Source organism: Acomys russatus, chromosome 6 (assembly GCF_903995435.1).
Source record: "Acomys russatus chromosome 6, mAcoRus1.1, whole genome shotgun sequence".
Classification (NCBI taxonomy): Eukaryota; Metazoa; Chordata; class Mammalia; order Rodentia; family Muridae; genus Acomys; species Acomys russatus.
The window spans coordinates 49,189,357-49,213,945 of NC_067142.1; the positions used below are offsets into that span (position 1 = coordinate 49,189,357).

Genomic DNA, 24,589 nt, shown 5'->3' on the forward strand with positions numbered 1-24,589 from the left:
AGTAGATGATGGTAATCTGCACTGCCAGGGGACATTACGGTAATGTCTTCTAGGACAAAGGAGAAACACCTCCTCCAAGCTTTTGTAAGAGGGAAGTAGGCTTGGATCCTTGCCAGCCATATAGGGGAGGTTGTCACAGGTTTATATCTGATAGAACATGTTAGGCAGAGAATAAAAAGCCAATCCGTGTTGATAAGGGATTTTTTAAAAAAATCATGGAAACTCTGTTGTTGGAAACAGAAGGAACCCCAGCAGTTACAGAGCTCCTGTGAACTGGCTTCACAGTTTAATCCTTAAAGCCAGTCTTGAAAAATACCTCTTTTCATTCGAAAATGTTATGGTTCTGAATGTAACACTTCCATAATTTTACACCTAACCCAGTTTTCTGAGGGTACTAGGGTTTCTTATTGAGCCCCAAAACGGGGAACCTCCATACTGCAGAATCCCAGTCTAGGCTTTCCCTGGGACCAAACAGGTACTCACTGTCGGAATCTACTTCCTGCTTTTGAAACTGTTCCAGAAGGTTCTGCGCTCTCCTCTCTGGGTCGGAGCCAGGCATCATGCGTTTGAGGTACTCCAGCAGCTTCTGCAGGCAAGGGAAGTGAGGGGGCTCCCGGAAGTCTTCCGCACACTGGTCAAGCCAGGCCCTCAGGATGGAAGCAATGGCACTGGGAAGGAGAAATGGAGAGTCACTGAACCTGAAGGACTGTGGGACTCGAGACAAGCCCTGGACACCACAGCTGGTAGCTGAAGGGGGCTTGGGGGATTGATAACGTTTTGTTGGTGGAAAAACCCATCTGAGGCAGACAAAAGATGTCCAGAGGATTTAGTGAGTTCCAAAAATACTTTCCAAGCAATCCGAACACTAGCCACTAATTGTGGATTTGTTCACATTAAAGACCAGAAAGCCAGGGCTGTCAAGATGACGCAGTGACTAAGATGACGTACTTTCTGCCAAGTCTGACGATCTGAGTTCGATGCCGAGTCCCACGTGGTAGAAAGAGATTAACAAGGCTCACACGTTGTCCTCTGCCCTAAGTACCTGTGCCGCAGTGTGCTCAAGCCACCGCTTCAGACTCACACACAAATAAATGAGCACACACACTAAACCTGAAAGGGAACAGAAAGTAATCACTTTGGTAGTTTAGGAGATACCGGCTACCATCTGGCCAGAAATCCAACTGGAGAAATGAAGTGTCCGGGTTTGGGGGGAAATGCGCAGGTTTAATCTTATAAACATCACTGGGGCATCAGCACAGGGCCAGGACTTTCCTCATAAAGTTATTCCTTTGTTTCTCAAATTAGAATGTGAACGTGTCTCAGGAACCACGGGGTGGAGAAGTTAGGTCTCTGAAAAGTAAGTGGAAAACAACTTGGCAAGCAACACTACAGCAATATGGCTTCTTCTGAGGGATTCACAAAGGTTTATCAGGAGCCAGAGCACAGAGACAGCCAGGGTCATTCCAGCTGCTTGGCATGCTGCAGACACTGAGTAACTCGAGGTGTGGCCTTTAAGTCAGGGATGGCTCTTCCCTCGAGAGCAGTCAGAACAATGACGAAGGGGTGAACTGTTTGAAGCACTGCTATTCCACGCCTCATGGTCAAAGAGGACTTCAAAGACACTTCGGAGTCAAGCCATGCCAGGCTGGGTCCCTTTTCTAAAAACAGATACTCTGCCTCCCTCTTAACACAACCTCATAGCAAGGGATGTTCACTGATGCTGGCCAGCAGGCTCTAAGAATACTCTCATCTCTGCTTTCCCAGCACGGGGATGATGAGCACGGCACCATGTCCAACTTTATTTTTTTGTAAATGGGTGCTGGGGATCCAACCTGGGTCCTGATTCTTGTGTGGCAAGCATCTTACAGACTGAGCCATCTCCCCAGAACCACAAAGTGGTTTTAAAGGGCTTGGAATATAGCAGTGGTACAGCATTTGTCTAACATGCACAAATGCTATTTGGGTTTGGCTCGCAGAATCACAGAAAAGAAAATTGTAATTATCTACTGTACTCCAAACAATTGTTTGTGTAATTTAAAACTAGAGTAGAAGTTACTATCCACTGTGCAGAACTACAATGGGCTGTTACAGTGTCTTAACCGCCATACTGTAATGTCTCACCAAAGAGCTGAACTATACTCAAGGCATGACTACCACAGAGCCTCCCGAGTACAAGAAGCAGGACAGTTTACACTCTGACTTTCTCCACTGTGTACATTACTGTTTCACTACTCTGGACTATATGGCATCTGGAATTGCTGACATTTAATTATAGTCATGAAACAAATGACATTAAACTATCAACAGAAGTAATTCAATACTCTAAATCTTTAAATTAAACAGAATTAACAAAAACTTTATTTCCCTCCAGATAGAAAGTTACCTGGGCTTTGGATTAGAATTAAAAACGTTAAGCTGGGCCTAATGGTGCACACCTTTAATTCCAGCACTCAGGAGGCAGAGGCAGGTGTATCTCTGGGGGGTTTGAAACTAGTTTGGTCTACAGAGAAAGTTCAGGACAGCCAGGGCTACAAAGTAAGACCCTGTCTCAAAACAAACAAACAAACAAACAAACAAACAACTGAAAACATGAGTATAATGAAATCACCGAGGCCCCTCCTACTATAGTGTCATTCCTTTTAGTTACCAAACTTAAATACCATAATTTTAAACATTTATCCACAGTTAATATTCCAGAATTCCACTCACCAATTGGGCTTAGCATGATATTAAAGGAAAAGGGAAGAATACACAAAGGCAAGAAGAGGATGAGCTGGGAAGTTTTTGGTAAGAGTGGAAAGGAAGGGGTAAGGGTAAATACAATAAAGATACATTATATAAACATTAGATATGTGGGGTAAACTGTCAAATAATAAAGAAGAAATCAAGTTATCACTCTAACATTTCTTTTTTATAACAAATATAATTTATGAGTAATTTCCCTTCCTTTGGATAAACAGTAAGCACAGAGTCATGAGGGTGCACAGTTGGGATGACACACCAGAACACAGAAAACCTGACATTTAAATATATAAGCTACATTCTCATAGAAGAGTATTTTTATAATTCTTAAAATAAACGTGAATTAACAACTACTACTCCTTCCCATTTCAATGAGAATACATACTTCCAATGATACTGATGAAAACAAGAGGTGGGAAAGAGGAGAGAGGGAAAGGGGGAGGGCAGAAGGGAAGGAGGGAGGGAGGGAGGGAGAGGAGAGGAGAGAGAAGAGGGGGGCGGGGAGGGAGTCAAAAGGAGCACTGATCTAACAGTGAGTTCTCAGGAAGGGCCCCAGTGTTTCATAATTGACAAGAATGTCCACATAGAAATCCAGAGTTACAAGCCAAGCCTGGAGGCTTGTGCCTGCAGTTCAGTACTCTGGGCTGAGGCAGGAGAGCTGCCTGGATGCCAGGACATCTGGGCTACAGGGTGAGTTTCAGGTTAGCCTGGCTTACAAAGTAAACCATGTCTCCACAATTCAAAGGGAAGGGCAGGGAGAAAGGAAGGGAGAGGGAAAGAAGGGAAACTCAGAAAAGAAGAAATCTTAACGCACAGGCAATTCAGTGATGTTACTGCATCAGCTACTGCGGATAGTAACTGCTCATATTTTTAAAAGATCATTTACTGAAAATAGTAATTTTCACAAATCTACATAAACTTAAAAGCAAAATATCTACTCTCCCTTCAGTCCAACTGCATTCCCATGATTTGTTACTAGTTTATAGTATATGTTTCCAGGTATTTCTGCATCTATGTACACATATTCAGTAAACATGATATGCAAATATAAATCACCATTTTTTCACTTATCAGTATTGTTACGGCCACCTCTCCAGCCCCTGCCTCCAGAGTCACTGTGCAGTCTCTCCTGAACGCCGTGTCCTACCGCATGACCACACGTCCTAGTCTAAGGATTCTTCCACTGGCAGGCAGATATTTCAAGAATTTTCAGGTTCCTGTGATTGTAAACAATTCTAAAATGTGTGCTTGGTTTATATCTGTGTGTATGTGTAGATCCCAAAAGCATTTCATTCTGTGCCCAAGAAAAGCCATACCTTCAGAAGGGCTACCTAAGGCTGGAGTAACCGTGCTACCAACCGTGGCCATTCTCTCCCCAGCCTGACACTTTTAGCTCACTCTGGTGAGCAACTTCCTCATCTGGTCTGCTCTAACAGTGACCTTGCCATGGCTTAGCCTAAGCAATCTTAGGAGAAGCATTTTCACACAAAAAGAATAAAGGGGGATGAAGGAGGAAATCAGAGAAGAGAAAAACAAAGACAGTATAGCCAACAGGGGCAGCCCTTGCCCTTCGATCAGCAGTGCTCGTCAGCGTGCCAGGGAGGCAGGGTTTCTGGAAGGGCCTGGACCCTTGCCCGAGGTTCACAGTAGCCTTATGTTTGCCAGGCCTGGGAAGAAACTTTCCATTCTTGGTAGAACAAGCAGCAGATACAAATGCAGGGCTGTTAAGATTCCAAGAAGGAAAGCAACATTGCAAATATGACAGAGGAAAGGGGATAGCAGCTTTTCCATCTTCCCCGGCCTGGCTCCACTCCTCACCAGGACTGAATGGGAGGGCTAGGGAACCTTACCAGGAGGGAGATGCTGGCTGCCGTCATAAATACACAGGCAAAGTGTGCCTATGTGCCTGGAGAAGTCCCTTGCCCCTGTGCACAGACCAAGAATGGACTGGGAGAAGGGAAAATGAAATCCGTCACGAGCAGGGCCACCTGTCAAGTTGGAGAGTTTGTGCAGACAGTCCTACTGACCCCTAACTGGAGAAGGGACAGAAAACACCTGCCTGCATCTATCTGACACTAATCAGAGGTGATTTCAAATGACATAATGCCAATAGGAGCTTCTGAGATAACATCAAGAGAGACATAATTGATAATATGCTTACAACTACCTACCAAAAACCACGGGAAAGGATTTCAAAGATAAAGGGCTTAGGTAAAGCGACTCTTTGATGGGTTACAGAGCAGAACTCTTCTGTCCTAGAGGAAGGTGTGAGTCTAAGTAGACATGGCAGAGGGGACTACCTTGGGCATTCTTGTCAAGAATCACCTTCCCAGCCTGTTGTAAAAGGAACACATGATCAGATGTCCATGTGTGGATCTGCTAAGGACAAGTCTAAGGCTCTTCCTTCTAGAAGAGACCCCAGGGAGGATCAATGTGACTAACTAAACATTACTGATTACTCTTTAGTTTCTATATCCACTTACTAATTATGCGGTAACTGTCACAATAGGGGGTCAAGGGACCCATGGAAGTAATGACCTTTGGAGGGAGCCTGGTCAGCACTTCAGGAGGGTCTTCCTAGAAGCTGAGTGAGATCTTAAGGCTAAGGCATCAGTGGCATGGAAGCTGGAGCAGCACTGTAAGCAAGGGTCTTGAGTAAGACAGCCAAACACTGAGGGCACTGGCTGGAGAATTGTTTAACGAAAGAACAGAGACAGGAGATGAGCACACTGCAGTAAGTAAGCACAGGGCACACCTGATAACACCTAGTTAGCAAAGTGCCTTGGTAGAGGAGCAAGCCAGGAAAACAGTCCAAACTTCCAGTCCCCTGAAGGCTTTGGGGTTGGTGGAGCACAGTGAGAGGACTGACAGGGGACCAAAGCAGCAGCCGTGCTCCAAGCACACATGTGACAAACCCAGAGACCATAAGTATATCAAATTATCCTAAAATTCCAATGGTGACTAAACACCAGAATTTAAAAGTTTAATACGTTTTTGGGGTATGTCATCTCTCCCTTGATGTGTAACTGCCAAGCCCAGAAATAAGATTACCACTACAAAAAAAGAATAATACTGTCCACTTTAGAAGTATGTTTTTCCTGCCCTAGGGGCTACTTGAGATGATGGCTCCTTATACTCAGTCACTGCCAGAGGATAAGATAGCAGAATATTTCTTCACTCTAGGACAGTCTCTACAAATTTGGGAAAGGGGGAGAGTGCAATCTAAGAGCACCATGAAAAAAGCACCGTGCACCTCGCAGGGGCACATGGCTGTGCCTCTGCCAAGCCACGATGGTGGGACGGAATGCACCTTGTGAACCTTGACCCTGACAGAGCTGGACCCTTCACCTCATCCTCCAAGTCCCGGAATGGTTTTCCTCAGTCTCAGGAACAGTGCCAGATAAAGGCTGCCAGCAAGATGTTTTCCTTGATGAGAAAGAACAAAAGAAGGGACAAAGTTTCTTTTTCTCTTCTCCTCCCATCTTCCCTAAAGAATGGAAACATTACTATCTGGCCTTGTCAGGGTCATCTGGCCTGGCTTCATGTACTTTCCATTGTCACACAGTGGTGTTTGTGGTAAATAATGATCCAAGCACTGGGGTGGGACTGGAAGGAGGGGCTGTGATAGGGCCAGGGGAAATAAATGCAAAGCCAAAATCAAGATCTAAACACAGGGAGGCTTGGAAGGGGCAAGGTGGGGGGAAGGGGCAGTTAAAAAGACAAACCAACGTCCTCAAGGCAAGACTAGGAAGAAGGAAGGTATGGAGAGACAACAGAGCAAATAGATGTGTTTGGTGGGGGCAGGATGAGATGAGCCTGAAACCTATTACCCAAAGCTAAGGTTACTCACACATCTGTCTTCCATTCCCACACTTAGGAGAAATATTTTCATTTTTATCACAGGGGAAGACTATAAGGATACATGAGCTGGAGAGCATGGCCTTGTGAAGTCCACACACACTCACGGGTTCACTGGGTGACCCCGGACATGTTCTTCAGCCACCCAGGCCACCCTGAGGTAGATGGAGTAACAGTGTTGAAAGTCATCAGAAGCCGGGCATGGTGGCGCACACCTTTAATCCAAGCACTCGGGAGGCAGAGGCAGGTGGATCGCTGTGAGTTTGAGGCCAGCCTCGTCTACAAAGTGAGTCCGGGACAGTCAAGGCTACACAGAGAAACCCTGTCTCAAAAAAACATTAAAAAAAAAAAAAAAGAAGAAGAAGGTCATCAGGACAGGAGACCCTTTAATGCACACACAGTGCACTGTTCTTGCTAAACAATCGATGACTTCCAGCTATTATTAGAAAAGTGCATCCGCCACTCACCCAAATCCCAACTTCAGGACCTCACTAACTCCTTCCCCAGCTCCCAAGTCTGAGAGGTGCGTTATGAACAGGGGGCTTCAGGGTAACACCTGCTGACTGTCTGTCTCTACAGTTCCACCATGGATGGAGAGTCCCTCGGTGTGTCGGGGCTACCGTATCCTTCAAACCACCACCTCCTGAGGGAAACAAGTCTGACTTCCACCTTTCACAACAGCTGCTTGGGGACCCTTCTGGGGCTATTATAATAAAGCAACAGCTGGGCAAAACACTGAGAAGTAAAGGCATTAATTCCCAAGGGTCTGGGTTTTCAGGTGCTGATGTGGTCTGACTACCGTGAGGCACTCACAGGGGAAGGGAATCCCAAGCAACCCCCAGGCTTGTTCCTAAATGGTGGCCTGAGGCCCAAGGCCCTACATGGGAAGGCCCGCCAAACTTGACTCCAAATCCCTGGCACCGAACTAAGTGTTTGATCTTGGCCAAAGCACACAAGTTCAATGAAACTTCACATTGGCGGTGGCTAAAGGAGATACAAGGTAACGAAGCGTGCCCTGCAGTATGATAGCACAGGTGGGCAGCAGAGGTAGTGGATACAGCAGCGAGGGCAAACTCCTTGTTTCCACAAATGACTGGTTGTGATGTCTGTTCAACCCTTTCTGACAGGTAGAAAATACTGCCATGGGGCTGGAGAGATGGCTCGTTGATTAAGAATTCTCAGAGGTTCAGATCCCCCAGAACCCACATGGAGACTCACATGTCACACACATGGTGCACAGACACTGCAGGCAAAGTCCCCCTACACATACAAATAAGAAATAAGTCTTTAAAAATGAAAGACAATTCTGTCATCTCTGATTTTCCTTCATTTTGAATCACTGCTTTAAAATAAATCTAAGTCACTGGCTCGCTCTTCTTTGGTCGCGAGAGCACCAGTTTCTGCTCTAGAGATCTCTACCCATGTCCCACAAAAACTAAGGACTCCTTAAATCATGGGTTTTCAACTTTCTTTGCCCTGTATCAGCATGTAAAAGACAATGGCGTTCTGTTTAATGTGACACATTGCTCTATTTCTTTTGTTTTACTTAAAAGAGGAATATGTATCTCTTTCACATTGAAACCTTCTAAATTTGGAGGTTTTACTGTCCTCACAGGTCTGTTGTGTTGCATTTGTTTTTCATTGGGACTGACTCCTCTTACCATGTGTTCAAGGACAGGCTTAAACTTCAGCGTACTGACACTACAGGTGTGCATCTCCATGCCTGTTTGATGTTTTATGTCTCATTTTTGCTCTGTTTTTCAAGACAGGGTTGCCTCTAACTAGGCCTAGCCCTCACTGTCCTGGAACTCATTCTGTAGATCTCTCTGTAGACCAGGCTGGCTCTGAACTCAGAGATCTGCCTGCCTCTGCCTCCCAAGGGCTATGAGTAAAGGCATGTGCCACCATGCCCAGCTTTACGTCTCATCTTTGATGGGTTCCCCCGCTCCTTACCCTCTCAAGTCTCTTTTCTTTTCCCCATTTTCCTTACAATCACTCGACTTCAATTGCCTTAATAAGGCATTTGGATTTTGTGGAATGGCTATTGATTGCAAACATTCCCAGAAGAGTTTTCAAATACTTTCCATTGTAATTTCCCCAGGCACTAATAACTCCAGACCTCTGCTTTTCTTTTTCTTTTTCTTTTTGGATTAATACTGTTTACTAGTTCTCCTTCCAGCCCGAACACTAGTGTCAGGACCTCCAGCCTCTGTGAAAGATTACAAGAATGACATTTGAATCTTCTGAATGCATAGAAAGGAAAATAAAATGATTTCAACCGCTTGAAGCACTTTGACAGTGAAGAGTTTGAGAAAACAGAACTTGGCATTCCAGAAGGGAAGGCATGGGATTCAATTAAAGAAAGGGAAACAGAAGCTGTTTCTACATTAAAGAGTACTGAACAAGGGAACACAATAAAGCACCACTGAGTGGGGAGTTTTAACTCTCTTTAAATAAAGTTGCATGTGCGTACGCACGCACACACACTCCAGAACAATCTCATGCATTTCAAAAAAGGCTGGAAGATTATCGGTCCCTTCTTAGTTAGCATTCTATTTGCTTCTGAGTTCAATGGCTGCGATAAATTTGTCCTACGAAAAGTTCCTTCCTCCTATCTGGTTCAAATTGTGTTCCTGGAAAAGACAGTATTTTATCATGTAAAAATGTTGGCAGGAAGGGTGACAAGGGCACAGGTGAAATGACTGGAAGCTGAGTTGTTTTCTTCCGTAGTAGGAAGTGGGTTTCCTGACTCCCAAATAATGGCCATTATTAGGAGTCCTAGGATAAAACAAAAACAAAAATGGCCCAGTTTACTCTCTACATAGCTCTGGTCCTAACACCAGCAGTCACCATGAGGCAAAGGCCTTAAAAACTGGACGCCATGGAAGCCGTCGATACAGAATTCTTGGCACCTTGAGACACTCTGGCTGCGCCCACTGAGTCGTCCTGGAGACTGCAGAGCTGGAATGGGGCACTCCAACGGTGGGAAGTGCCCTGAGCCATCTGATAACTTTTTGCAACACAGAAGGAACACTACACAGTTTGAGCTTAAGACACCAGAAACCTATTTTTCATCTTAAAGCTTCATCTGTACTTCTACATTTTTCATCATTATCGTCCTGTTACCTTGATTAGATCCATATCTAACAAAACATATATGATGGGCAATTTGGTATGTGGAAGCTTCTGTAGAGTGTAAGGGCCCTGCTACAATTTACAGCAAAAACTGAAAACTCAACCACTTTGGGCATTTTTGTGTTCATGGTTAAATCCAGCAGTGATCCCTATCCCTGCTCCCAGCTGCCACCAGGAACCCAGAACTGAAGGCAGCTGCCCTGGAGTGGAGTGTTTAGTTTTCAGAAAGTCACTAGATCCCTGTTGTGTGCTGCCCACCTGCAATCACAAGGGAGCAGATGCACAGCAAAGGGGCACAGCAGGCATTTGCCACTCCTCGTGTCACCCTGCTGGACAGTCGTTCAGCTCAGCTCTTTATTTATGACTGCAGGAAACAGCTGTGATGTCATGACTTAACAATAAGCAAATGAGAGCCTGACGGCTTCTTCTGACAGTTTTATTCAGTCTGCTACATATGCTCTCTCAGAGGGCAGGGGGGTTGGGAGGGGACAGGGAAATTTCTCAAAAGCCTGGTATTTGGACCACATCTCTGGTTTTGGTTTTTTAAAAACTAAATACATTTTATGCGCGCTACCACTGAGTGGAAAGGGGCTTGGCGGCTGTATGCTCCGAAAGCTCGATTTTCAGGTGAGAGCTCTGAAACCAAGGGAGGTAAAGTGACTAGAAATATGCCATGTTGGCAGGTAAGGGACAGAAAGATGGCGCAGGGGCTGGACCTTCCATGTGGCTGGGCCTGGATCACCTCAGTATTTGACTCACCTGATTCTGAAAAGGAACGCAAATGGAGACGCTTCTAAAAGAGCAGGCTTAGAGGTGTGCAAACACTGTGTGGCAGGGCTTCCTACCGAGGTCCTGGTGATATTTAGTGTCATATCATTGAATGGAAAGGACAAGCTTGTCCTGTGCACTGTAGGGTACTTACTGTCATCCTTGCCCTCGACCTACTAGATGCCAGAAGCACACGCCCACTTAGCTACAACCAAAGGGACTCCAAAGGCTGGTCAGTGTCCTCTGGTGGATGAGGTCACCCTGTGAAGACCAGTGCCACAAAAACATGCCTTCTATGCAGCTATAGCCAAGAGGAAGCCACAGCTCATTGCTCTGGGCCAGGGGCTGGAGGTGTAGGGTTCCTGAGGGATCTGGAATGTTATTTTCAGATCTGGGGAGGCACTTCCCTAGTTTTTTCTCAGGAAAACAAGGCAGTGGTCATGTAGAGATAGACAATGACAGAAGGACAGTCACAAGAAAAGACAGTATAAAGCAAGAATGGGGACATGGAATGCAAATTAGTAGAAGGAGAAAAAACTGGAAGAAAGAAAGGGAAATGGAAGAAAGAATGGGGTTACCAGGGAAAAGGCATTTTTACATTCCTGAGTCTGGGGACAGAGTGACCTACTCTAAAATAAAGTGTTATGCGTTCATCGTGCACAATTCTTTTAACAAGGCAACTCAGTTTGAGCAAAGGGGTCAAGAACTTTCTCCGAGTCACTGTGAGGCTTTGGGAAAGGACTATTGTCCCCGGATGACGGACCCTCAGGGGAGTGCTGTGTGGAGCTCTTTGTTAAGGGCTCCTGTGCTTAAAACTCTAAAGCCCTTTACAACAGCGCAGCCTGGAGTTTCACCCACTTAGTGTTCTGAGTATACAATGAATTTCAGTGGGACTTTAAAATAATGAACATAGCTTTTCACATCCAGGGTAGAATCAATTTTCCTAACTGCTACTTCCCCCAAACCTATTTAATCTTGAAATGCCTGCTGGGAAGCAGAAAGGCTCTGGGTTTGTTTCAGACTGTACTCTTCTCGCTATTCCTGTGGCTTATCTGGATGGAAAATTGCAACTTCGATCAGCTTCCAACATGTGTGGACGACAATGTGTTTCTCACTGAATCCACACATAGGTCAACACACCTGTCCTGCCTGTCCCTGGACTCCTGTGGCATCTCTTCTGGATATTCTGACACATGCCCATTACAAAAGAAAAAAGTGCTCTTGAGAATCGCAGTTGGGTGATTTTTCATGGATGAACAAAAACTATTTAAACACTCTAATTCCATGGTTTCTAAACCCTTAAAGAGCTCAGGACTCTCTCAGGGATCTGAAGCTGCAGATTCCTGTTCATTAGGTCAGGCTAGACCAGTGATTCTCAATCTTCCTGATGTTGTGACCCTTTAACACAGTTCCTCATGCTGTGGTGACCCCCACCCATAAAATTAGTTTGTTGCTACTTCCTAACTGTAACTGTGCTACTGTTATGAACCCTACTGTAAATACCTGCTATCTGGGACATCTGATATGTGACCCACACATTGAGACCCACTGGGCGCGAAGCAGATCATCTTCATTTCTAAAGAGCTTTGTGGATGTTGAGCTGTGCGTTGCTAGAGCCATGAAATAGGATGACTCTGGCCCACGCCATCCTGACAATGTTCCTTATAATGTTTGCTGCCTACACAAACCTTGATATCTGCTGGCCCACAGCTCACCAGAGGAAACCCAAGCCCTTCTGTGACTGATTAAAGCCAGTGTAACCTCACACCAGCCTCTGCTGCACAGACTCTCCTCACTCACATGCAACACCATGAAGTAGCCCTGTTGCTTCTCAGAATTCAGCATTCACTGGCTTTCCCTGACCTGGCCCTGCTGGTCCCTCTGCCAAGTCAGTTCCACTGCCCAAGACTTGACCATCCTTCAAATGTCACCTCCTCCCAGAGGCCATCCCCTGAAGTAATAATATAATGGTTTTTCCTACCATACATATCTTGCCCTTGACTTTTAAATATGTATATTAGTGTGTCTACTTTTCTGCAATAAAATTATAAAAGAGAGCAGGAAGGAAGGGAGGGAGGGAGGGAAGGAGGGAGGGAGGGAGGGAGGGAGGAAAGGGAATATAGATCCTACTTGAGAGTTAAAAAGAATGTTTTTCCAACTTTCACACCTCTGGCCCCTAAGGCCTGGGAATCATCAGCAAATCTTTTGGAGAGTTAAAAACTACACAGAAAAGACCAAGTACGTTCCCACCCTCTTGATTTTTGGCCTCAAATGAGTACTTAGCACTAGAAATTATTTTTGGATCCCAAAGTATCGTCCTATCTGCTCCAGAACACAAACCAACAGTGGACTCTGTCTCTACACAATGGCTATTTCTTCAGTATCTTCTAGATCAGTCTCATCAGTGTAAACAATTGCCTACTAAAACAGACCATACCTGGTCCACAAACCAAAATGCCTTCCTTATCCCCAGGTTGCATCCTGTGAGATTTCTGAAACTGCCCTCTCTACACTTCAACATACCTACGTCTGCCAAAGCCACTTGCCCTCATCACTGTAACCCACAGGACTGCTGGGCAGGAAGTCACCTCTCAGAGCCCTCTTCACTTGATGCATGGCAGCAGTGGACACAGTGGGAAACCCCTCTGGAACTCCTCCTCACATGTCTTCTGGGATACAGTACCCCTTCTATCTTCTCCCCTAATCTGCTCACCCACAGCTGTTCTAATCTCCTCCACCAAACCTCCTATTTTCACTAACTCAAAACAATAAAAGGAAACAAGGCCCTGTCTTTGGACCGCACCCCCCCTCCCTCTTTAGTTCCCAGGAGAGCACAGTGGCTTTTAATACCAGCCAGGCTACCCAAGGGAACTCCATCATCCAGCCAGCTCATCAGGCCAGACTCACCGATCACCTCAAAACTAACATCTAAGGTTCACTTGCTGACACACACACTCCCACCAAACTTGATCCCCACTTCTAGTCTTGTCACAGAAAGCTGAGGTTCTTCTACAGCCTTTGGAGGTGTCCTAGGCACCTCTTGGTCTGCCAGATAAGCCACCCAAGCTCCCTACTGGCACTCTTGCCTCCATCCCCACCGCTAACTTACTGTCCACCTGGTACCACAGCTAGCCCGGTAACTTAGGCTTCAGTGCTGTTCTCAATGCCCCCCATGTGCTTTCTGCCCTCCTCAGAATCCAGTTCAACATCCTGCCCCAGGTCCCTCACACCCTCACTTTATCTGCACCAACTCCTGTGTTTCATCCTAAGCATCTGCCACGCCATTGGCTGTGTCTTCCTGCTGTTTTCTCCAGTGCTGTTCCCGCTTCAGAGCTGCTTCCATATCCTCTCTGCCTGGACATCACAGGACGTGGCTCATACCTCACACCACTGTGCTCTGCCATCCCCAGATCTGGGAGCCTCTTCTTGCACCCTGTGTGAAATCACGCTCCATCGGGACCTAGACCCTTCTTTGCTCTGTTTATTCTTTGTCTCCTTCTGCTAAAATACAAACTTCCTAACAGCCAAAGCTATTCACTGTTGCTCACTTGTTCCATTTCCTTGTTTATTTTATATCCCTTCAAATAATACCCGCTACAGAGCAGATGCACAATGCATTGTTCCTGAGTACCATTAGATAATTCTCTTCAAAGTAAAGGTATATGGGTACTTTTAAAACTTTTTAGATATATTTATTTGATTTGATTTATACGAATGTTTTGTCTATGCACCATGTGCATGCCTGGTGCCCTCAGAGGTCAGAAGAGGGAATCAGATCCTCTGGAACTGCGGTTACAAATGGTTGTGAGCCACCATGTGGGTGCTGGAAACTGAATCTCAGGCCTCTGTGAAAGTAACAAGTGCTCTTCACTGCCCAGCCCTCTCTCTAGCTCTACACAGGTGTTAGGAGGGAATCATGGCAGGATGGCAGCACTCATTCCAAAGGAGTAAAACATCCTGCTAAACTACTTTGATTTTGTTCAAGACAGGCCGGACTCAAAGGGATGCTTCTCCGGCCTTGGTTTCACAAGTGCTGGGATTGCAGGCACCCAATGCAGGCATCCTCATGCACCCAGCTTGGCGCTCAAGTCAGGTGCTGCCCTGACTGAGAGCTAGCGACGCTGTTAATGAGAAGGAAGACACACTCACTTCCGGATCACGGCCCTGGACTCCGATGAACTTTGACTTCCATCGCCTTCACAGTTTGGGCCTGTCAGGTCTCCAAATCTTTAAAGATGAAAACAGGCAAACAAAAATAGTCATAAACTTCAAGCAAAGCATAACAAGTCAGGAGTAACTCAGGAAATATACGTATATGAAACAGCGTCAAAGTCAAGCAGCATTAACAAAAACCCACGATGGAGAGACAAGCACACTGACAAAAGAATCAGGAGTGAACTATCATACTGCTTTAAAATGCTCTAATACTCGACAATCCCAGAATTTCTTCTATACAACAAAGTTTCATCCCAGCAAGGGGATCAGATATTACACACTATAAAGAAGGCAGATTCCTCATGATCTCTCATACACAAGCCTATGTTCGCACCCTCTGCTGTCTCTATACCAGGGAGACACAGCCGTGTGGGCACAGAACTTGGGCCATACATGGGCACAAAAGTGATGCATCCATGAAACACTTGGGAGTGTGGGCTGCTTTTGAGTAGACCCTTGTTGGAGGATCCTGGAAATAGGCTTGGAGCCTCAAAGGCTGGGATGGAGATGAAGGCTGAAGGATAGAATTGTGTGCTACAGGCACAGCTGCAGCTGTGACTACACCTATACCAAGCCAGGCTGATCTAGACGCAGTACCTGGCAAGAGGGAACAGGAGCCCTATTTTTGAGAAAGCAGTCAGTGCTTAGAATTTAAAATGGTGCTTGTCACAGACTGAGATTTTTGTTAAGGAAGTTGATCAGTTCCCAAGGGTAGTATCAGCTTTTATTTCAACCCCATGTTATACAAATTCAACCCATGAGCAAGTTCATTTTGTACTAATATACCCTGTTTTTTTTTTCAATTTTATTAATTTATTCATATTACATCTCTATTGTTAGCCCTTCCCCTGTTTCCTCCCATTCTTCCCTCCCTCCCATTTCCCCTCTTCTCCCCTCCCCTATGTCTGTGATTGAGGGAGACCTCCTCCCCCTATATATGCTCTCAGAATATCGAGTCTCTTCTTGGTAACTTGCTATCCTTCCTCTGAGTGCCGCCAGGCCTCCCCATCCAGGGGGCATGGTCAGAAAAGGGGCACCAGAGTTCATGTGAGAGTCAGATCTCACTCTCCACTCAACGGTGGAGAATATCATGTTCGTCAGCTAGGTCTTGGTAGGGGTTCGAAACTTACTGTCTATATTCTCCTTGGCTGGTGCCTTAGTTTGAGGAGGACCCCAGGACCCAGATCTGCCTGTCATAAAGTTCTTCTTGTAGGTTTCCAGGACCCTATGGGTCCTACTATTTCCCCATTCTTCCATGCTACTCTCTCCTAAAGTCTCAATAGGATGTCCTCTCTTCTGACCTGCTTTCTTGGTAAGTAAAGTTTTTCATGGTACGTATCCCTTGGACTAGTGTTTTGATATAAGTGAGTATATACAATTTGTCTCTTTTTGCTTCTGTGTGAACTCACTCATTATGATAATTTCTAGATCAATCCATTTGTCCACAAATTTCGTCTGACAAAGGTTTAATATCCAAAATATATAAAGAACTCAAGAAATTAAACACCACAAAACCAAACAACCCAATTGCGAAATGGGGCTTGGAACTTAACAGAGAATTCTCAACAGAGGAATATCAAATGGCCAAGAAACACTTAAAGAAATGCTCGTCCTCGTTAGTCATCAGAGAAATGCAAATCAAAACGACACTGAGATTCCATCTTACACCCATCAGAATGGCTAAGATCAAAAACTCAAATGACACCACATGTTGGCGAGGATGTGGAGAGAGAGGAACACTCCTTCATTGCTGGTGGGAATGCAAACTAGTACAACCACTTTGGAAGCTATCTGGCGCTTTCTCAGAAAAATGGGAATAGGGCTTCCTCAAGACCCAGCTATCCCACTCCTTGGAATATACCCAGAAAATGCCCTACCACACAACAGGGACATACGCTCAACCATGTTCATAGCTGTTTTATACATAATAGCCAGAACATGGAAACAGCCTAAGTGTCCCTCAGTAGAAGAATGGACTAAGGAACTGTGGTACATTTACACTATGGAATACTACTCAGCTATTAAAAACAAGGAATTTCCTGTTTTGTTTTGTAGAGAATACGTAGCTAGGGGCTGGAGAGCTGGCTCTGTGGTCGAGTGCTTTGCCTAGCATGCCCAAGGCCCTGGCGCCATTCCCCAGCTCCGCAAGCAACATAAGAGAATATGGACTTAGTAAACGGACACTCAATCCTGAGGGAAGACTCCACTAACTAAGGAGGCTGGGCTACTTCTGCAGTCTCCTCTCCCAACAAGAAAGAATTGAGAGTCCCTGGAGTTTGAAAAGCTGTTTGCTGCCCCAAGGTTTTGATAGCAGAAACTCTCTATTTGCTGGGTTTACATTTTTAAAGAGCACACTTTGTTTTGTATAATGGGATTAAGAGTTCCAGTACCCTATGGCTCTTTATTCCTAGGATTTACACATCTTTACAAAATAAAAGCCTACCTTCTGCTTTGACTATCAGTCCATCTGGTGTCCCCATCACCCCATCCTGACAAGTTCCCCGTTGTGCCTTTAGGCACTACGTGCGGAGATGGACACACACACACACACACACACACACACACACACACACACACACACACACACACACCACCTGCTCCTTTTTCCAGCTCATCAGCCTTATGGCCTCATGGCTTCACATGGTATTTTCCATGGTCTTGACCCTCCTGCCCTCTTCACCTGTGTCACACCTGCTGGGTGACAGTTTCTAGGACTGCCTTCTGCTCTTCCTGAGACAGGAGCTCAGTAAGATTAAGATTTCCTCAACCCCACATGAGCCAGACAGGGATGGGAAACGAAGCTCCTGGTAAATAAACAAAGTGGGATTGTTTTTGGCTCTTTCTTCTGGCCACCGGCACAGTGAACTGTGTCCTCATGTTGCCTCGCTCTGGATTCTGTGGCTGAATGAAGTCGGAGAGTCTGGGGAGGGGCAGGAAAGCGGAGGCCATTTGCAAGGCCACAAGTCTTCCTATCTCTCACCACAGCCCTCCCTTACTAAATAGGGCACTTGATCTTTGTTTTGTTATGTTAATTTGTGTTAGCATTCTCTCTGGAAACGTCTGTTATCTTCCAACTAGGAACTGTGAGAGATATAAATAGACCCGTTGCGCTCGCTCTTTCAAGGAACAGGTACACACTGGACTCCTCTGACAGCTTTCTTTTCAGAGGTTTTAGCTCAGTCTCCAGGTCTTCCTATTCGCCTTTCCTGTAGTTCCTCATGCTCTCCTGCTCTCTTCATGGCTCTTTTGGAGCTGAGGTCCCTCCCCAGAATGCGACACTGAGAAAGAAACCAAGAACATTCCTGTGCCTCAGCCTGTTACCATCAACAATGACTAAGACCATACAACTGTTGATTCTCTCCACTGACGGCCTGTCCACAGTTCACACCTGGGACCACGGTGATGGTCTGAAAATAACTCAGCGGCCTCCGGGAACTGTCAATTATCAGGCATGGGTTGGAAGGGCATGAAGTCCAGTTGTTCAAGTCTTGCTCCATCCAAGCCAAGGGGAAAACCTCCAGCTCTACATTTGCCACATTCCAGAGTCCAAACACTTCTCATCACTTCTGTTTCTATCCCGCCTCTGACGGCGGCCATATTTGGGTTAAAGCGACGCAACAGCCACTTAACCAATCTGGTCTCTTGGGGTCTGCCCAGCCATCAAGACAACCTATTCAAGGATGTAGGGCTCTGCTGGATAAGGCTACAGTCTGACTTCTCTGGATAGCCGTTTTGCATTCAGGTCTGTGAAGTCCGACTCCCTTTCCTCAACAAGGGTGGTGTATGTGTGTGTGTGGGGGGGGGGGTTGGTATTCCTCATTCTACCTGATCTGGTAACCCCATATCTTGTAAGGAGCATCACATAGCACTCAGGGATTCCCTCATACACAAGATAATTAAGTACTGTTTTCTCCTTCTTGTGATAGGGCCCTGTGATACTGTATGGAAGTGAGGCACTGTACCACTGTATGTAAGTATCCTGGCACCCTTCGCCCTAGCCAATCAGACACATCCACCCTCAAAACCCCTCCCGACTGCCCAAGGGTTATAAATAAAGGCTAACTTGTTGGGGTGCTCGCTAGCTTTCTTGCTTGCCATTCCTCCATCGTGACTATCTGAGATGCCAGATGGAGGAGGGTCAAGACAGCTAGCACCACTGCTAGCTCAGTGCTGATCCTCTGTGAGACTGGGAACCTGGCCTAGTGCCCCAGGCCTCGGGCCTCACTCTAAATCACCCACCAGCCAGACGCTGAAGGACACAAGGAAGTCAGGTCATGGCCCTTCTCCCTTCAGAACCATCCCATGAATTCCAGTCTGAGAAAAGACTAGTCTAAAAACCCCCTGAAATCTTCCACTCACTGGGCTCCATCCATAATGCCCACGTTTCTCCTCACTTACTCTTGACCATGGCCTCCACCTGCCTCATCAATCTGTCACTCGTCACTCCCCCGACATCTCACACCCTACACTGCACATCTTAGCTGTCACTTGCATCTACTGTTTCCCATGGCAGATTCCCTGGACCCCTTGAGTCTTTGCTGAAGTTCTGCCTTATCAGCAAGGCCTTCCCCTCCCTAGGCCTTACCATCCTGTTTAGAAGGTAACCCAGCTCTAACAACATCCCCTTCGCTACCCTCTTCTCTACAGCTTTCACTATCTTCTAATAGGATATAAAGTCAGTGTTGTCTCCTTGGGCATCTACTAGAACATAAACTTTAGGTGAGCAGCAGTTTTAGTTCTGTGCTCACGGTTCTTACAGGGCTTGAACCCAATGGATGCAGGAGAGATACTGGGGGTGAGAAGTAGGTATTCCAGTGAGGATGGAGCAGGCTGTTAACAGACTGCTCCCCTACTAGGTTCAGAGGCTGCAAAAGCACCGTCTGCCCATATCACAGAGGTTTAACCTGTCTGCGCTCTCATTTCTAAAGGCTTAGCACAGTGGCCCCCACACTTCCTAACGCTGCGATCCTTTAATCCAGTTCCTCATGTTGTAGTGACCCCCAACCATAAAATTATTTTTGCTGCTACTGCATAATTGTAATTTTTTGCTATTGTTATGAACTGTAATGTAAAAAGTCTAAAGACAGGGGTTATGACCCACAGATTGAGGACCACTGGCTTAGGAACATAAAAAGTTTATTTTAAATTTGTCTGTGGTTATTCAAAATATCCAAAATTAACATGAAGAAAGTTTTAAGTTTTTTTTTTTTTTTTAAAGAGATGCTGGAGGAATCAGCAGTGTGACACCCCAAGGTGTATATCCTGTTATAGAGGAGACCAAAGGCAGTGGCCTTCCAGAATCCAGTGCACTGGGCAGGGGGACTGTCTGCTCTTGCACCTCTCTTACCATTATGGGGAATGAATGCTCTATGGGAAAAACAAAATGTTCCCAGCTTTGGCATGGAGAGCTCTTTAATGTTCATGTCAGAGTCCGTTTTACCAGACTAGGAATGCCTCTTTGATGCTTCCCCAAACCTGCTCATGGCTTCGCATCAAAAAATCAAAGTCCAGTTCACATCTTTTACTCCAAGGGGGTAAGCAAGAGTGCTCCTGTGGACTGCTTAACTAGCGGCAGTAGAAACACGACAGACAACCCTGTCAACAATGCCATCTCTGATTTCCACAGAGCTCCTTAGGACGTAAGATCAAAGCTCAACCCCCTAAGGCTTACCAAGGAGCAAGTGCCCTTCTTTGTAAAACTTAAATCAAAATCCACATTGCCAGATGACTTTTGACGTGGGTTTCTCTGTTGTCGTCAAGCAAAAAGACAGATTTACAAATGCCTTGTACAGTACAGCTGTAAGCAATTCTCTACTGTAGCCTAAAAATGACCTGAACAAGAGAAAGAAAAGAAAACACTTGTTTAAATCCGGAAGAGCCTCTTCCAAGGGGTTGCTCTGAGGCCCATCTGAGCAGACCAAGTGTTTGGTATGCATCTGAAGTGAGGGTTGACCCCTGGACATTGGTGCTTCAAGGAGTCCTAAGTTCTCTGCAGATACCATCTCTGGTAGAGGGACCCACCTTGTCTCTGTGCCCCAGCAGGCAAGTCTCAATAGAAGCAGGCCAGGATGGGGTCATCCTGAGGAACTCTGTGAGCCCTACTTGGTACCGGCAAATGAGCCACCAGTGATAACAGGTGTCACGTTCTATGCCAGGAACTGTACCAACTGCTGTTTGTGGACTCCTTCACTCAATTCCCGTAATAATCCTACAGGGTGGTATCATTCTTTCAATTTCACATTTAACTCATATTATTAGCAATTTATTAAAGAAAGATTCCAATGTTAGCAAGTAGATTCTTATGTGGGGAAGGGTATGTGTGTAAGTCTGAGTGAGGTGTGTGTGTGTGTGTGTGTGTGTGTGTGTGTGTGTAGTATGTGCACTTACATGTGTGCAGGCGCATGCACTCGTGCACATATGCAGAGGCCAGAGAGAGTGAGGGCTTTGGGGGGTGGGGGGGTCATTCTCCATCATGCTCTTCTTTCTTCCCTTAGCCACAGATTCTCACTGAACCTGGAGCGAGGCTGGCAGCCAGCCCGGCAATCCTCCTGTCTCTGTACCCGCATAGCACTGGGGCTATAGGCTGAGGTGACCACTCTGACCTTTTAGGTGAATGTTTGGGGTTCACAATTAGGTCCCTGTGTTTAGGCAGCAAGCACTCTGACGCACTGGGCCATCTCTCAAGACCTGTAGCAGACTCCTGAAGGGGTCTGTGATCAACTTTTCCTACCAATTGCTAGAAAATGGTCAAAACTACTGCTTTAGCTTATGAATTAAATGTAAGACTCTCCAGTTGTCACTCAGAATATATCCATGCTGTCTTTCAAGTTCTTGTCAGTTTTCTAATTTCCAAATATATGCATACTTTAAAAGGAATCCTTCATAGAAATTCAATATTCTTCTCAGATTAAAAAAATGAAAAAAAGGTAGCTGCATCCTGCATGCCTTGCCTCCTCTGTTGCTAAGTGGGGGAGGTAAGTGGAAAAGCTCAGCTCAGCTTAAAGGAAACACTTTAGCTCTCTGGTCTTAGGGTCCTAGTTCAGAAGGTGAAAGCCTGGTTACAGGGAGAGGCAAAGCCTTTGCCAGAATCGCTTTAGTACCTCTGCTAGGAGAACTTCACCGGCATCCCCCGGAGCGGGGCTCTGCTGCCTCCTGTGTTCCCACTGACAGTTCAGTTCCCACGCTTCGGCTGAGTGGGAAGCAGGTCCACTTGGAAACAAAATCAGCTGCATTACCAAAGGCAAGCAGAGTGGCCAGGGAGACAACCCACTTCTGCTTTCCCTCGTGTGATTATGGCTGGAGATCATTCTAAACCGGTACCAGATTAAAGTTTTCTGGTTAACCCAAGGCAACTGGCATAGCTACAGGGAGAGACAGCAGCAGTGCCTGTCCACTGAGGCTGAGGCTTCCAGGGTCACTCTCTGAGCTGAGACCACAGATGACCAGGGCATGAGGCCCTAAGAACACTGGCATCCCTGAGCTCAAGAGCCAGAGACTTGAGGAGACAGTCTCCCTAAGAAGCCGTCCTGGTTCTTAGCTATCTTACTACCACCACAACAAACTGCCAGGGAGTCGGTAGCTTCCAGCCTGACAGTTTAATAGTTACACTGGTCTGAAGTCCAGCCTGAATCTCACAGCTGAAAAGCCAACTGTCACCTGAACCATGCTCCTTTCCACTCACTCTGAGAAAGCAGCAGCTCCATTGCATTTTCTAAAGGCTCGCGGCCTCCTTCCTCCATCTCTCTGTCAGCCACAGACGGATGTGTAAATTCAAAGGCTGATCTTCTATTGTCCTGTGAGCTAAATAGTTCTCCATCTGACAACACCGAGACAACATGAAACAGCAAGAAAATGAACGCTTCATAAAAGACGCACCTACACAGGGGCTCAGACTCCTTTTGATGCCCACAGTTTCTCATGGTCCTCTTCATTTATACAGCTCGCTCATCTCATCTCTCTCATAGCCACAGGCAGAAACTCAACCTCAGTTCAACTTGTCTTTTACAAACATGCCTTGTTCCCCCTAAGTGAAAAACAAACCCAAAGGCTTTAACTTTGCCTAAAGAGACTTCAAGACGCAGACCCAGATACTTAAATTTATCTACTATAAAAAAGTCTTTAAATAATGAAATGTCTTCCATTTATTAAGACACTGCCATTCTCATCAAGATATCCAGGATGTGTGCATTCTAAGCTGGAAAAGAAACAAAGCAATGCTGAGATTTCCTGGGAGCTTTCCCACTAAATCAATGGGATGCGCACCCAGAAGCCAACAGGCCATTCATTCTCAATTTCTTCGTTTCATCAGCGGGAAGAGGCTCATTGGCACCCTAGTCTACTTCCTTCAAGTTGGCCCTGGCGGAGCTCGGGAGGAAAATCACTAAACTAATGGCGTCATTTTGAAACGCTCCCTACTGCAGGCATGGAAGGTGAACATCAGCACTCTTAAGACAAGCAGAAGAGAGAAAGCTCAAGAGTGCTGCGGTAAGAAGGTTACAGCTGAGCCCCTCCAGGGCCAGCTTCTCACAGCTCTCCCTGCCGACAGCCTCTTTCTGTGACCTGGGAGAACAGAGAGGAGGTAGTAGACACCTAACCTTCTCCCGAAGGAGCACAGCACAGGAATCGCCTGCCTTCCTTGGGCGCCACACACCAGCATGAATCTAGGGCTGCTTGTCAAGCGCGTAGTTTAACTTCAGTACGAAATGAAAACTTGATTGTTTGTAAGTGAGCTTTAACAAGAGCCCTTTGGGACACACTGCATGCACTGTAAACACACTTACCCAGCTTCTTCTAAGGAGGCATTTGAGAACCGAATGGATTTGTATGGTGTGCTTTTTTTCAAAACTTACTACTACTAGTCATAGCTGCCAAGGGCACAACCCTCCCCCACACTTTCTAAAAACATATATTAGTCCTCACTGTCTTGATGGGATGGTACACTCAACGGAGGTGTTAGATCCTCCTACTAGGTATAATCACAATCTGGGCGGCATCCACATCTATACCTTCCAGAACCCTGCCACAGATGGGACGAGCTTACAGTTGTTTGTTAGGCAGTGCTCCTAAACTCCCACCACAAGCATCACTCCCCTCTGAGAGATGGTAGGGTCAGCAGGCCAAGAATACTCAAAGGAAACATGGGAATTTCAGATCATCACAAACGTCATGAAGAAAGGAAAGCACCAGTCACGTTTTCCAGTTTTTAAGAGTAAAAAATTTACTTGCACTATCAAGTCAAAGTTCTAAAGGACAGTACCAACCTACGTGCTACCTTACATTACCACCACATAGCTAAGGAACCCGACACGGGACCCTACAGCTGCTGTGTTAGCTGACACTGCCATCATATAGCTAAGGAACCTATTGCAGGACCCTACAACCATGTTAGCTTACACTATCACCACATGGCTAAGAAACCCGACACAGGACCATACAACCATGTTAGCTTACACTACCACCACACGGCTAAGGAATCGGATACAGGACCCTACAACTGACATGTTAGCTTACATACTGTTGCAGGCTACAGAAGCTGACTCTCAGAGGATTTAAAACAAGGAAGGGGTGTGGGTTAGTTATTCATCCAGCCAGCTTATTCTCACTGTAACAAATACCTGAAATCAACTTACAAAGAGAATAATGTTGTTTGGGTTCAATTTTGGTGCCTGCTTGGTTAGCCCTGTTGTTTGTGCCTGCCTGAGCAAGGAAGGTACATCATAGTGGGAGGCATGGCAGAGCAGAACTGCTTACATCAGAGCCTGCAAGTGACAGAGCAAAGAGGGAGGGCTGCGCTCCCTGTCCTCTGGAGATCATATCCCAGAGAGTTTGGAGACCACTCACAATGGCTCATCTGTAGCCCCCCTGCCTTCGA

The 24,589-nt window shown here is 46.0% G+C and overlaps 1 protein-coding gene across 2 annotated transcripts in view; it reads right to left on the bottom strand.

Moving 5' to 3' along the window:
- Positions 1-24,589, bottom strand: part of Rgl1 (ral guanine nucleotide dissociation stimulator like 1) — a 260,437-nt gene that overhangs the window by 36,456 nt on the left and 199,392 nt on the right. For both annotated transcript variants that reach the window (XM_051147577.1, XM_051147578.1), the window contains 2 exons: positions 14,653-14,730; positions 484-668 (listed from right to left, as the gene is read on the bottom strand). In XM_051147577.1, coding sequence (XP_051003534.1) covers positions 484-668; positions 14,653-14,730 — 263 coding nt within the window. The remainder of the gene's footprint in view (positions 1-483; positions 669-14,652; positions 14,731-24,589) is intronic.